Below are 16785 nucleotides of genomic sequence, written 5' to 3'. Positions count from 1 at the left end.
ATTTTATTAGACAAACCTCAATAAACAATATTAATCAAAGAATAAGAAAATACTTTCAACATGCATTGACAGAATGAAACAATTGAAACCTGGTATAAAAGATTATCAGATAATTGTGGTTTAATGCAATCAAAAACTACTTGTATCTGTGTGTCTGACTAATAAACCAGTAAACCTTTATCTAATAGATTCATATATTATGGTTAGCACTCATTAAAATGAAAGACAACTCAAAACATAAACTAAAAAGAATCATTTTATTAGACAAACCTCAATAAACAATATTAATCAAAGAATAAGAAAATACTTTCAACATGCATTGATAGAAGGACTCAATTAAAACCTGGTATAAATGAATTAAACAATGGACTTTAAACCCTACAAAAATGGTAAATTTTACTACAGAAAAACAAACTTGCTATTTGGCAAAAGCTGTTTAATTTGATATCACTTCAATAAGCATATTCAAGTTGTAAAGTATTTCCCTGTTTGCAATTTTACACCATCAAAGGTTTAAGCCTTTGTACTATTATAAATACCTTTCTTTTTCTTTTTATATCAATGAGCTATTTTTCTTCTTTTTTTTAGTTAATGTAAATAATCAAGCAACTTAATATTATTAAACACAATCTAACTTTTTTTTCTGAATTCAATAATTTTTAGTGCATAAGTATTTAGTCTATACAGAAATGATTAATAATTAATTTGAATCAAAAACAGAATCCCAACTTATGAGGAATTTAATAATATGACTGAAACACAGTTGAGGTAAAAAAAGAAGCCCCACACACTCCTGCATTTTTTATTTGGGAGCCTTTATGACAAAACTCCATTATACACTCTGTTTCATAGACCTTTAACAATGGTTCACACCTTAAACAATTTGCAGGAAGGAATTTAATCGGATAATATAATAATTTCCAAAACAGAAAATAGAATTGAGCGTTGTTATTTTAAAATTCAACGTAAATGAGATACACAAAATACTTCAGAGATTTCACTTTGTCTGGACGGACAGTAATACAAATTTATTTCAAAATTCAGTTTTAATTCAATCCTTTGGTAAATAAAATGTATTGAATAAAATAATTTCTACACCCTCAGTAGCTTTTGAGACGAAAGTCAATTTCATAATGTATCTGCAGATCACATATTTAATTTGTCAAATGTCTATTTACCTAAGCATGTATAAATGCTGCATGCAAAGACAAATTCAATTACAATTATGATGTTCACAGGTTAAATGAAATATAATGTTTCAAGTTTCTCCTACATATAAACCAATAGGTTTCTGATAGTTTTATTTCTGACAATAGTCAAACATAAGGGTTATCTAAGTGATTGTTTATGAAAACCAAATACAAAATGTGAACATTTACACTTAAGGGGCCTTAATAGCAACTTTAAAAAATTCTACTTTGGTAATAAAATACTTCACAATTTTTCTTGCGAGTAAACAATACTCCAGACTTTATAAAATTATGATTAAGATTTGGCAAGTCTACAGTTACTTTGGTGGTAACATATACAATCCATAAACTTAAACACAACATCAGCAGATACTGAAATGAAATTAACTGTAAATTCAGAAATTATGTGATGTTGTTTTCATTATTGCAAGAAATATGAACTACAAAATTATAAAGCTTGAAATCTGTATTTTGGTAATACTATTTCATTAGACAGCCTTTTAAGGTTTGCCATTAATCCATTTCAAATTATTGTCTGTAGCCAAAGATTTCCAAAAATATATGACATCATTTTTATTCTGAATTTACAGTGTGTGTTTTGTGGAGTATTTTATATACATGAACACTATGGTAATAAATTATGTTGATTCACATATATATATACAAATATATCTTACAATTATTCTATTAAATTAGATATGAAATTCATTCAGGAGATATTCTGGGAAAAATCAAAATACACTTGTAACAAACATTAAAATAATTTCATGCAAAGATAATGCCTCTTTAAAAAACGTTTTCAGATCAAATACAAAACTGCCATGCACATTTTGATAAAATATATAGTAACTTTTTTATCTTTCTTTATAATATGATTGGCGAATCAAATTGATATTCAAATAAATGGAGAATGTTTTCATCAGACAGATGATGATGCCCCTGCTTGCATGAAGCATTATAAAGGAACATAACTAGTGACTGAAATATTCAACAATATATTCTCATGCCTGCTATTGGTAAATGTAAGACGTGTATATCTAGCTCGGTAATTTTGGTATAAAATCGCTAAAAGAGGAAAAACAGGTGTCAAATAGTGGCACTTATCAAATCCTTTAAAAAGATTAATAAACTAAGGATCATAACACAATTGGAGATTTCAGTCAATAAAAAACATACATACAATCCAGTACAATTCATATTTCAATAGAATGTAAGTGATACACAAAACTATTAAAAGTTACTATCCATAACAAATAAGGCTGCCTTAGAAACATTATATATTAAGGGGCTGTCTGATTACTCAGTACATAATACTTAGGAAAAGCACTTTGAAATTGCATGAATGGTTGAATGCACACAGAAACCTAGTTTATGTAGAATGTGAAATTCATTGTACAATAAGAATCAAAATTTTGCAGTTCCTTATAAAAATTACATTAAATGTTACAGCAATTGGTAGAATCTGATTAAATAAGTGATAGCTTCCATAAATCTACTTTAAATAAAATGTTCTACACCGGGATGTTACTAAGGACATTGTAATAAAATTGACAATAGATGACTAGGATGAAGAATCTCTTTTAATATAAGGTTTTTGGAACGGAATTGTAGAGGTAGCTGTCAATTTTGAGAAGCAGGATGACATTTTGGGTTGTCGAGATTGACTTTTTTTTGTGTGGGAATTAGGGATTTACACCTATCGAACTCGGGAAGTAATGATTAATCCAGGTAACAATACTTTAACATCTGGAATTTGGGATGACTCATCCCCTCAAACTTATCAATTTTATATTTCCTTATTCCTGTCAAGATAAAGCAACTCTGCCAGGTTAATAAAAATTAAAATTATATAACTTTGAAATGAAATCTAAACATTTTAATAATGATATGAAAATTGACTGATTTGAGACTCTTTCATAGTTATGATATGTGAAGACTTGTCTTATAATGTGAAATAAATGAATAAAAAATTCAAGCACAAAAATGAAGCAGAAAACAATTCAACAGCAGCAAATGATGAAAATGTAAATAAAAAAGTTATAAATAAACAACATGTGACTTCAGTTCCCACAATATAAAATTAGACAAAAACAATGAAAACAATTGCTTGCTTACCTTATAGTTTTCTCTTGGTTAACAAAATGCCAACTTTAATTGTTGGGCTCTTTTCCCTCCTTATTTTGTTGGAAAAGGTAAACCTTCCGATAATACCAACATAGGTTTTTCCCAATTTTTTGTTTTTCCTATTTGAATCTTGGAGGCATATAAAAATAACTATCTATCTTTTGTTAATTGATATTCCCTACATTAATAGGATATTTTTTGGCCTTCTACAAATGCATCATTAAATTTAAAGAAAATGGATTAATACTAGAATTTCAAAAGAGCATATTGACACTAAAATCAATCTATACATAATTTCATTTATGCAGCAAACAGTTTGCCAAAAAATAAATTTATGAAAAATTCAACAAGAAATAATTCTATAACAACTGTTGTATGAATGTGTATGTAACAAAGTGTATCATGTGTCAAAACAACACAATAATAACAGAGTCTAAGGGATACATGTAACACAAAATTAAAATACTGACATATGAATGCTACTTGTTCAAATGCTCATTCCTGACTGTTTATGGAGGAAATTCTGTAAACATTTGGGTTCTGCCAGATAGAACATCGACCTTATGCAAGTGTAAATCAATCTACCTGTTATCATATTTTGGCTTGAAATAAAATCTCTATCAAAGGTCTGTAACAGTTTTAAAATTGATTTGTGTTAAGAACTCTATAAAACACTTTTATTTCCTATTTGAACATGTTGAATGTTCCTCAAACGAATCTAATTTGTATACATGCACACATAAATGTGCACTTGCATAAGGTCGATTTCTATCAGACTCAGCTTATATATCTGCTTATTAGGAAATTGTAATAACAAAGCATCATTGAAGTTAAATTTTTGAAATCAATATATATAGTTTTATACAAGAAAAACATAAATTTTAGTAGCACACACCAAATTTAAAGAGTCATTGGCTAGTGGGAACCCTGCTAATTTCAAACCCTGATCAAATGCAAAATAAATTGCACCATATGAAAAACAAAGAGTCCTGGTTCATTCTTAAACATTCATGTACAAATCTGTCATACAATCTTCCGGTTTACAAGATAATCCAGTAGGGCAGGGACATTAAAATAATAATAAAACATTGAACAAATCCTCCATTTTAATGGTAAAGCCCTTAAGGATGTTTGCTTGTCATGTTTTGTAATTTTTGTCAGATTTTCGAAATCCTCTGGTTTTATCCATTTAAATGCCTTAAAACAAATTGCCCATGAACCCCCATTTTTCTTTTTATGAATCTTTTACATGTATGATTATAAGCCATTTGTAAAAGTCTTATAAAATCTTATTTATTTTTTGACAGTTTTTGCCATTTTTAAATGGTCAATGATAAAGCTATGAAAAGTCAAGAGAGAACATGTTCCCGCCAAAATTTCAATGGCTAATATCTCGAAAACAAGCACATTGACCCCTATATTTTTTTTAACTTTTTTGATTCCTCAATTAATCCCCTATCAATATATACTGGTTTTATGGAAAGTTATTTATTTTGAAACTGAGCAGCAAACATCCTTAATAAGGTAGTTTCAAAACACAAAAAGATTGAGAAACCCAAAGAACAAAAGCATTGGAAGGAAGAGGTATAGTTTTGGAGGGAACCAAATTGGCCTGTACTTTTTTCTTCTGAACTGTTTGGGAATGAACAAATTTAAACTTAACAAAAATTTGGTAGAAATATATTCCTAGATTTGGTCTTATCTTACAACTTGAACAATCTTTTATGTCCATTTTGTTAAAACACCTGGACATAACAGAACAAAACCAATTTAAAACATATGTTGATTTGAGCACCTGAACATTGACAAGATGATTAAAAATATACGAAGAAAATCTAAGGATTTTACACATCTCTACTATCGATAGAAGCATCACTTTTGGTTCGGTCCATTTCTTCTTTTATTGATAAATTAAACATGGAATATTTGGAATTTCCAGTCACTTCTTGTTCGATCTGTAGAAAATCTGGAACTTTTAAGTCATCTCCTTCGAGGGTTGTGTATGTTTCTAGAAGGATCAATCCTTTACACCTGTCAAAAAAAAAATATTCAACTTTATTCATTGTTTATATTTTCAGATTTAAAAATTTGATTTCATTCACATTCAGATAGAATCTTATAGTATTAGAATTTATTTAATTGCAGTGGCTTAAAGAACAATTTTAATCTTATGATATTTAATTAAGTGGTTTTAACCAAAAGTCTGCATACAAGCCATAAAAAAATGTACTCTCAATTCTTTGTATTAATGTATTGAATTTGACCAAACAAATAACTAATTTTGATGTTTCAAACACAAATTTTGTATTAGGACTACCGTGACCAGACAAGAGTATTGTACTTAAACTATTTATTTGACTTTATAGACTCACCCTGGAGGGCATGGATCTTCATACTCATCTAGATGGAAATAATGGTTGTTCCACAGGAAGCAGGTCCTTTTCTTGTAAATGGAGTAATGTCTATAATCTCTTTGGGCTAATAAAATCTATAAATAACAATTCTAAATCACAACTACTGAAGAAACTAATTCACTACATATATGATTACAAGATGCATCCACAAAAGTACTTCTGACTCAACAACTTTATAGTGTAAGTATAGATTATAACATGCACTTATCCATATTGGTACTGGTATCATCCTGAAACTCCCATATCGGCCTTGAGGCTTTAGCCAAGGGCCAATATGGGTCAAGGGACGATACCCGGGCCAATATGGAAAAGATAATCTTTTTATAACATATTTGAGTTCTGCAGAAAAGAAAAAAAAAGGTCAATTATAACAATTTAATGAAACATAAAAGGTAAAATCTTAAAACATTTTATCACAAACCTATTGTTAAGGATGCAATGACGTCATGTCATTTGGAATCAGGGCACAATAACCAATAACCTCTTATTTGCTGCAGGGAATTTTTAGTTAATTACATATGCATGATATGCAAAACCCAACGTATTGGTAACAAATATGTGATAATGGGTTTTACTCATTGTTAAAGACCATACAGGGACCTATTGTTCTTAATTTCTGTGTAATTAAGTCTCTTGTGGAGAGCTGTCTCATTGCATGCATACAAAATCTTCTTATTTTCATTTCATTTTTATCATATATATGTTTTCTTGACTGTGATAAAAATAAGAACAAATGCCTTAGGGAGACCTAATCTAAAAAGATATGTTGCACTAGATGTCTTACTCAAAGATGTCAATGCAGTAAAATGCCTTTTTTTACAAAAAGGTGCTATTTGGATAAAAGTTATTTTTACAGTGTATTTTATATTTTGTTAACCTTTGTACAGTTGTATTTACTTTTTACTCAATTTGTATTTATTGAAAAAGTATATATACCATAACTGCAATAAATTTTTGTTGGATTCTTTGTATTTTGTATTTTTGTTTGAATTATTTAGTCAGTTGTGTTGTATATCTGTGACGCAAGTTTACACAGTTTTGGCTGCTGAGTCCCAATTAAAAAAGTTCAAATAATGTCATCTTTTTCATAAATTATAGTCAAACAGAGGGAGACTTTGTTTCTTGCATATGTTTTTCAGTCTTTTTATTGTAATTCTAATGATGAAACTACCAGAAATAAGACTTCATAATGAACTAGGTACCATTAAAACATTTAAACCATAAGGCAGGAATCTGTTGATCAGTGGTGGTCCATTGTTGATATGGTTCATAAGTGTTTCTCATGTCTTGTTTTCTATATAGATAAGGCTGTTGGTTTTCCCGTTTGAATAGTTTTACACTTTTCCGAGCCCTTAATAGTTTGCTGTTTTTGATGTGAGCCTAGGCTCTGTGTAGAAGACGTGCTTTGACCTATAATGGTTTACTTTTATAAATTGTGACTTGGATGAAGAGTTGTCTCATTGGCACTCATACCAGTTCTTCTTATATCTAGGTCTGTTCCACAAACAAAAGCATAGAGCGCATGAGCAACATTTTTTAAGACCTTGACCAGTCATAAAATAAAATTTTTATTTTTCCAATTATTCTTATAAATTTTACAAAATGCAACCGCCTATATTTAATCTATTTGAGTGCCTCCCATGCCCCCAAAAATATGTACATGTAAATAAATATCAGACCTCGTAATCTCTACTATTAATGGCCATCCTGAGTTCTACACTTTCTTCATTAATCTCCGGCCTGCGGATAGTATGTGTATATGTCCATTGACCTGAAATACAAATGATAATCTTTACTTTCATTTCAAATATTTATGATTGAACAATTTCTTTCTTCAACTACAGGATGTACTTAGGCCAAGTTTAGGATTTTTTTCTACGATATAATAAAATACTTTGTTCTGTAACTAATGCTCTTCAGACTTACATTCTAGATTATTTCATTTAAGAACATCCTTAAAATATATATTTCCAACAATCTACTTCATGCATTCTTCTTGAACTCAGAAATTATTTGATTTTTCTATTAATTGTGCACCTTGAATTATTTATTCTAATTATTTTTTTTATTAATTGTGCACCTTGAATTATTTATACCATTTTTCATTAATTGTGCAACTTGAAAAGATTTATTATATTTTCTCGGAATTGATAACTAGAGGCTCTAAAGAGCCTGTGTCGCTCACCTTGGTCTATGTGAATATTAAACAAAGGAAGCAGAAGGATTCATGACAAAATTGTGTTTTGGTGATGGTGATGTGTTTGTAAATCTTACTTTACTAAACAGTCTTGCTGCTTACAATTATCTCTATCTATAATGAACTTGGCCCAGTAGTTTCAGTGGAAAATGTTAATAAAAATTTACAAATTTTATGAAAATTGTTAAAAATTGACTATAAAGGACAATTACTCCTTAGTGGGTTAATTGACCATTTTCAGATTTGCTCTAATTGCTTTGTTTTTTGAGTTATAAGCCAAAAACTGCATTTTACCCCCATATTCTATTTTTAGCCGTGGCGGCCATCTTGGTTGGTTGACCGGGTCACGCCACACATTTTTTAAACTAGATACCCCAAAGATGATTGTGGCCAAGGTTGGATTAATTTGGCCAAGTAGTTTCAGAGGAGAAGATTTTTGTAAAAGATAACTAAGATTTACGAAAAATGGTTAAAAATTGACTATAAAGGGCAATAACTCCTAAAGGGGTCAACTGACCATTTCGGTCATGTTGACTTATTTGTAAATCTTACTTTGCTGAACATAATTGCTGTTTACAGTTTAACTCTATCTATAATAATATTCAAGATAATAACCAAAAACAGCAAAATTTCCTCAAAATTACTAATTCAGGGGCAGCAACCCAACAACGGGTTGTCCGATTCATCTGAAAATTTCAGGGCAGATAGATCTTGACCTGATAAACATTATTACCCCGTCAGATTTCCACTAAATGCTTTGGTTTTTGAGTTATAAGCCAAAAATTGCATTTTACCCCTATGTTCTATTTTTAGCCGTGGCGGCCATCTTGGTTGGTTGACTGGGTCACGCCACACATTTTTTAAACTAGATACCCCAAAGATGATTGTGGCCAAGGTTGGATTAATTTGGCCAAGTAGTTTCAGAGGAGAAGATTTTTGTAAAAGATAACTAAGATTTACGAAAAATGGTTAAAAATTGACTATAAAGGGCAATAACTCCTAAAGGGGTCAACTGACCATTTCGGTCATGTTGACTTATTTGTAAATCTTACTTTGCTGAACATAATTGCTGTTTACAGTTTATCTCTATCTATAATAATATTCAAGATAATAACCAAAAACAGCAAAATTTCCTCAAAATTACTAATTCAGGGGCAGCAACCCAACAACGGATTGTCTGATTCGTCTGAAAATTTCAGGGCAGATAGATCTTGACCTGATAAACATTTTTACCCCATGTCAGATTTCCTCTAAATGCTTTGGTTTTTGAGTTATAAGCCAAAAATTGCATTTTACCCCTATGTTCTATTTTTAGCCGTGGCGGCCATCTTGGTTGGTTGACTGGGTCACGCCACACATTTTTTAAACTAGATACCCCAAAGATGATTGTGGCCAAGGTTGGATTAATTTGGCCAAGTAGTTTCAGAGGAGAAGATTTTTGTAAAAGATAACTAAGATTTACGAAAAATGGTTAAAAATTGACTATAAAGGGCAATAACTCCTAAAGGGGTCAACTGACCATTTCGGTCATGTTGACTTATTTGTAAATCTTACTTTGCTGAACATAATTGCTGTTTACAGTTTATCTCTATCTATAATAATATTCAAGATAATAACCAAAAACAGCAAAATTTCCTCAAAATTACAAATTCAGGGGCAGCAACCCAACAACGGATTGTCTGATTCGTCTGAAAATTTCAGGGCAGATAGATCTTGACCTGATAAACATTTTTACCCCATGTCAGATTTCCTCTAAATGCTTTGGTTTTTGAGTTATAAGCCAAAAACTGCATTTTACCCCTATGTTCTATTTTTAGCCGTGGCGGCCATCTTGGTTGGTTGACCGGGTCACGCCACACATTTTTTAAACTAGATACCCCAATGATGATTGTGGCCAAGTTTGGTTCAATTTGGCCCAGTAGTTTCAGAGGAGAAGATTTTTGTAAAAGTTAACAACGACGACGGACGCCGGACGACGGACGACGACGGACGCCGGACGCAAAGTGATGGGAAAAGCTCACTTGGCCCTTCGGGCCAGGTGAGCTAAAAATAAACAAACCATTTTGTCCCCGCTTGCGTATTCTGGCCTGCATTTTACGACTAGGTGTGACAAGATAGTCATGGGTTACCATAAACTTCTGATGGGGAGGGAATATCTAAAAATAGAATCAATATAACATGTTATTTATATTATCTTTGATAGTTTAAAAATATAATTTTAAAGTCAAGAAGCCTGTAATTTGGTGGTTGCTGTCTATCATTTTTTTTTCTATTTTTATTTTTCATAAAACAAGCTATGGTATGGGCTTTGCTCATTGTTGAAGGCTATACAGTGACCTATAGTTATTTATTTCTGCGTCATTTGGTCTCTTGTGGAGCTTTGTCTCATTGGCAATCATACCACATCTTTTATATTAGATTTAATTTTGTTTATTTGGTGGAAAGAATATATCCACGAAATTAAAAACCCCAAGAAAAGTTAACCTCCAAATAAAATCACATACAGTTTAAGGAAACCATGAAATTAAATTCCCATGAAATCTTACAGAGAGACAAAACCACGAAATTTTAACCCCACGAAAATTTATGTTTCTACAGTATATATCTCAATGCAGGTTTAAAGTGTGTCTTTTTATGTTGTGATGGTACACTTTTGTTTCAGATAAGGGTAAAGGTTTGCACCTGTCCTAAGTCAGAAATCTGATGTTCAGTAGTTGTTGTTTGTTGATGTGGTGCATCAGTGTTTCTCGTTATTGTTTTGAATAAAGATTAGACCATTTGATTTTTTACTTAAAGCCAGCATACTTACAGTCCAATCCAGTACACCAGTGACAAGGAACTTCCTCTTTTTACTGTTGGTGCTGAGTCGATCTCCAGTATCTATACCCAATCTGTTACATACAGCCTACATTATATATACTTACTGTCCAATCCAGTACACCAGTGACAAGGAACTTCCTCTTTTTACTGTTGGTACTGAGTCGATCACCAGTATCTATACCCAATCTATTACATACAGCCTACATTATATATACTTACTGTCCAATCTAGTACACCAGTGACAAGGAACTTCCTCTTTTTACTGTTGGTACTGAGTCGATCTCCGGTATCTATACCCAATCTATTACATACAGCCTACATTATATATACTTACAGTCCAATCCAGTACACCAGTGACAAGGAACTTCCTCTTTTTACTGTTGGTACTGAGTCTATCACCAGTATCTATACCCAATCTATTACATACAGCCTACATTATATATACTTACAGTCCAATCCAGTACACCAGTGACAAGGAACTTCCTCTTTTTACTGTTGGTACTGAGTCTATCACCAGTATCTATGCCCAATCTATTACATACAGCCTACATTATATATACTTACTGTCCAATCCAGTACACCAGTGACAAGGAACTTCCTCTTTTTACTATTGGTACTAAGTCGATCACCGGTATCTATACCCAATCTATTACATACAGCCTAAATTATATATACTTACTGTCCAATCCAGTACACAATTGACAAGGAACTTTCTCTTTTTACTATTGGTACTAAGTCGATCACCGGTATCTATGCCCAATCTATTACATACAGCCTACATTATATATACTTACTGTCCAATCCAGTACACCAGTGACAAGAAACTTCCTCTTTTTACTATTGGTACTGAGTCGATCACCAGTATCTATACCCAATCTATTACATACAGCCTACATTATATATACTTACTGTCCAATCCAGTACACCAGTGACAAGGAACTTTCTCTTTTTACTGTTGGTACTGAGTCGATCACCAGTATCTATACCCAATCTGTTACATACAGCCTAAATTATATATACTTACTGTCCAATCTAGTACACCAGTGACAAGGAACTTCCTCTTTTTACTGTTGGTACTGAGTCGATCACCGGTATCTATACCCAATCTGTTACATACAGCCTACATTATATATACTTACAGTCCAATCCAGTACACCAGTGACAAGGAACTTCCTCTTTTTACTGTTGGTACTAAGTCTATCACCAGTATCTATACCCAATCTATTACATACAGCCTACATTATATATACTTACTGTCCAATCTAGTACACCAGTGACAAGGAACTTCCTCTTTTTACTATTGGTACTGAGTCTATCACCAGTATCTATACCCAATCTATTACATACAGCCTACATTATATATACTTACTGTCCAATCTAGTACACCAGTGACAAGGAACTTCCTCTTTTTACTATTGGTACTGAGTCTATCACCAGTATCTATACCCAATCTGTTACATACAGCCTACATTATATATACTTACAGTCCAATCCAGTACACCAGTGACAAGGAACTTCCTCTTTTTACTGTTGGTACTGAGTCTATCACCGGTATCTATACCCAATCTATTACATACAGCCTACATTATATATACTTACAGTCCAATCCAGTACACCAGTGACAAGGAACTTCCTCTTTTTACTGTTGGTACTGAGTCTATCACCAGTATCTATACCCAATCTATTACATACAGCCTACATTATATATACTTACTGTCCAATCCAGTACACCAGTGACAAGGAACTTCCTCTTTTTACTGTTGGTACTGAGTCGATCACCAGTATCTATACCCAATCTATTACATACAGCCTAAATTAGACATAATTTTTTTTCAAAGTTTAAAATGCTTCTATTCTAGTCCCATACTTTTTCAATGAACAAATCATTATTTATAATTGCTATAATATAAGACATCCACATCACATATTATACTAAAAGTAGTCTTTTTAGCCATAAAATATTCCAGACTTTTAAAAATAGTTCACATGAACCTTGCCCACTTCTTGAATTTTTAAGTACATAATAATATATAATAGCAATATTTTGATATACAAATTTTAATGAAATCTATGTATTTAAAGAAAAGAATACAGAAAAGTTTACACTAAATGTTTACTGTGGATTCATCATTTCCATGGCTACCATTTTTTTGTGGATACTTAATAAATCTACGGTATTTGCAATTATGTCTCATGGGAATGTAATGCAAAAGATATGGTTTATTTTTTCTTTAAAAAAAATCTGAACACACTTGAAACTAGATGGGTCAGAATGTGTGATTGTTTATTTTACATCAGTCAGACAATCTCACATCCTTTCATTTTTATACTTACTGAAATCATTCTCATTACTTTGCCTTCAAATCCAGTCGTATTGTCTATCACATCATAATACGGATGTCCTACCCATGCCTACAAAACATAATTAGTATTGTCTATCACATCATAATATGGATGTCCTACCCATGCCTACAAAACATAATTAGTATTGTCTATCACATCATAATACGGATGTCCTACCCATGCCTACAAAACATAATTAGTATTGTCTATCACATCATAATACGGATGTCCTACCCATGCCTACAAAACATAATTAGTATTGTCTATCACATCATAATATGGATGTCCTACCCATGCCTACAAAACATAATTAGTATTGTCTATCACATCATAATACAGATGTCCTACCCATGCCTACAAAACATAATTAGTATTGTCTATCACATCATAATATGGATGTCCTACCCATGCCTACAAACAAAACAAAATTTATTTTAAAAATTCAAAACACATTTTCTCTTCTTTTCTTTTGAGATTAAGTTTTTCAACATAAAAATTCAGAAACCAGAAACTACTGTTCATTAAATTGAGAATTGAAATTGGGAACATGTCAAAGTGACGGCAACCAACCAACAAGCAAACAACATGTATGTTTTCCTATAAATAATTAGACTGCTAGTTTTGATATCTTCTTTAATGAAATTTTTTTATACTTCATTGTTTAAAAAAAAAATTTGCATTTTAAATATAGAAATTTGTATGCAGGTATATTACAAAAGTGCTGAAAGAGGCATTAAACAACAAACAAACCTAGCCGACTATCTGTGTGGGTTTTTCTCATTGTTGAAACCTGCACGCTTGCCTATAATGGCCTACATCCACTTCAGTTGAACTTTGGTGGATAGATTCTCATTGGCAATCATACGGTCCAGCCTATATGCTTAACTTGAATCCACAAGACAGAAGCTCAATTTTTTGAAAATTTTAGTTGAATTCTGTTGGCTTGTAGAGAAGAATTTACAAGCACGAAAGCAATTTTTCCAGCCACTGCTGTAGGAGTCGTGGTTAAGTGTGAAGACTGCATACCATATCTCCTTATTTTGATATAAACATACCCCAGCTGTGATTTGGTCTAGTTCTATTGCTTGGTTTATACTCTCGTGTCTAGTCTGATGACCAGCTACAGTGTAAAACATCTCTGCCCCTCGTGCTGCCGATACCATGTGGATAACTTGATTGTATCTATTATCTCTTAACTGGATCTCATTCCAATTGTTGTCAGCTTTCATCTGCTCCCAGTCTTCTGTTGGTAAATCTAACAATATCAAATAATATTGACAATTCATTATTAGCTTTTACTTTCACTTTCATTTTAACGTTGTCAAACCAATAATTGTGAAGTAATGTCATGTTAACCTTTTTGTTACCCCATATGCACCTCATTTTTTTTTTACCCCATAAGAACCTCATTTTATGTTTCATTTAATTTTCCTTTCAAAAAGCCTAGTCCTTCAGACAGACAGACTGGTTATCTGTAGCACTAGTCAGTCAGAGCTCAGACATAAATAAGTCTGAATCTGCTTTTGACTCATAGAGGTCTAAATTTGTAAGTTTTAGGATTTGTCTCCCTTTAATGTAAGACAAAATACGACTTGAATAAGTCCAATATTGATAAACAAGAAATAATTGGCCAGAATCAAAAAGTTGCAAATATCGACTCCTACAAGTCGATAAGTGATCAAAATTGGTTAACTTCAAGACCCACGCATATTTATAAGGAGGTCATGCATCTAAATCAAATAATGATAACATTGAAAGCCAATGCTTTGTCTTTTAAAGAAAAATATGAATGAGAGTCTAAAAAATCAGAGATAATGTTAATAACCTTACAATGCTACCACCTGGAATCACACTTAATGAGGTAAAACATCTGTGTTTAGTAAGGATGTCCAATTAGATAATTAAATATAGATAGCTCAAGTCCTTGTGAACTCTCATACAGGTTTTTGCTGACATAGGTGGTGTAGTTTGGCCACAAAGTAACATTAAGTTTTTTCACCAACATAAATAGACCTAAACAAGTCTGTCATTTTCTGACTTAAATAAGTCTAAAATTGAAACTGCATTTTATAATAAATACATGTTTCGACTTATTTAAGTCAAAAACAAAAATAGACTTGTTTGTCTAGCTACTCTTATAAGGAGGGTAGTTTATCTAACCTAATAACGACTTCATTGTGTCTTTTTGTGTCGGGATGTACAAGTACCTGTCCACGTCCACTTGCATTTTTGTCCATCTAAAGGGTTAAGCCTTTTTCAACTGATTTTTATAGTTCCTTCTTATGTTTTACTGTTACACCACTTTCCCAGGTTAGGGTGATAGTTGGGATCCCGCTAACATGTTTAACCCCACCACATTATTTATGTATGTGTCTGTCCCAAGTCAGGAGCATGTAAATTAGTGGTTGTCGTTTGTTTATGCGTTATATATTTGTTTCTTGTTCATTTTTTACATAAATAAGGCCGTTAGATTTCTCGTTTGAATTGTTTTACATTGACTTTTCGGGGCCTTTTATAGCCGACTATGCGGTATGGGCTTTGCTCATTGTTGAAGGCCGTACAGTGATCTATAGTTGTTAATGTGTGTCATTTTGGTCTTTCGGGATAGTTGTCTCATTGGCAATCATACCACATCTTCTTCTTCATATTCACATTTCAGCTAGCAATCAAGCTAACCAAGCTACCTTTACCTACACACTCAATGCAATCAGCTGTAAAAACATGTACATACTAGTTATTTAGTGTTCCTAGAATATAAGCCTGATTGATGTTTACTTACACGCTGAGGCGTCCATTATCCCTCTATCACAGATCACTAAACAATTCTGTGGACATGTGTTGGCAAGTTCAAAATATGTGTCTTCTATCTGTTTCATGGTCCTGATTAAATTTTCTTGGAATTTGTATGCTGGAAATAAATAAATAGGTTGTAAATTTCAACCAGATGCTCCGCAGGGCGTAGCTTTATACGACCGCAGAGGTTGAACCCTGAACGGTTGGGGCAAGTATGGACACAACATTCAAGCTGGATTCAGCTCTAAATTTTGATTGTGATTAAATAGTTGACACAGCATAGGTTTCTGACACAGAATGAATGTGTTCTAATGAACTTAAAATTTTTTTTTCTCTTAGAGCAATTCACTATGCTGTTGAATATTAATCCTCTCAAAAAAATGTTTGAAGAAATTTTCATTTTATTTATGAAATTTCATTTCAAATGAGACCAGATGCTCCGCAGGGCGTAGCTTTATACGACCGCAGAGGTTGAACCCTGAACGGTTGGGGCAAGTATGGACACAACATTCAAGCTGGATTCCACTCTAAATTTGGATTGTGATTAAATAGTTGACACAGCATAGGTTTCTGACACAGAATGAATGTATTCAAATGAACTTAAAATTTTTGTTTTCTCTTAGAGCAATTCACTATGCTGTTGAATATTAAGCCTCTCAAAAAAATGTTTGAAGAAATTTTCTTTTTATTTATGAAATTTCAAATGAGAAAAATTGAACCCAATTTTTTAATCACACCCCCCTTTCCCTTATTCCAAAACTAATTTCAATTAAAATATTCTAATGGAGTTTGCAACAATTACTACTCATTTAAATACATCATAAAATATTAAGATGTAAAAAAACTGCTTGTTATCACTGAATGGTAAAGATTATTTAAATTTATCAGTTGGTAGTAAAAAGTG

General features: G+C 32.1%; 1 protein-coding gene across 5 annotated transcripts in view; it reads right to left on the bottom strand.

Moving 5' to 3' along the window:
• Positions 1–245: 245 nt before the first annotated feature.
• The window catches only part of LOC134681357 (TRPL translocation defect protein 14-like), a 37788-nt gene continuing 21248 nt past the window's right edge, over positions 246–16785 (bottom strand). The window contains exons 5-12 of one of the 5 annotated variants that reach the window (XM_063540952.1): positions 15868–15996; positions 14144–14343; positions 13080–13157; positions 12230–12325; positions 9985–10081; positions 7408–7499; positions 5687–5802; positions 246–5345 (exon numbers count right to left, since the gene is read on the bottom strand). In XM_063540952.1, the coding sequence (XP_063397022.1) occupies positions 5159–5345; positions 5687–5802; positions 7408–7499; positions 9985–10081; positions 12230–12325; positions 13080–13157; positions 14144–14343; positions 15868–15996 (995 nt within the window). In that variant the 3' untranslated portion in view covers positions 246–5158. The other 4 variants (XM_063540953.1, XM_063540951.1, XM_063540950.1 and 1 more) reach the window with 4 other exon arrangements.

Source organism: Mytilus trossulus, chromosome 8 (assembly GCF_036588685.1).
Source record: "Mytilus trossulus isolate FHL-02 chromosome 8, PNRI_Mtr1.1.1.hap1, whole genome shotgun sequence".
Lineage (NCBI taxonomy): Eukaryota > Metazoa > Mollusca > Bivalvia > Mytilida > Mytilidae > Mytilus > Mytilus trossulus.
The sequence above is the reverse complement of the archived record's forward strand: the minus strand, read 5'-3'. Positions and strand labels throughout refer to the sequence as shown.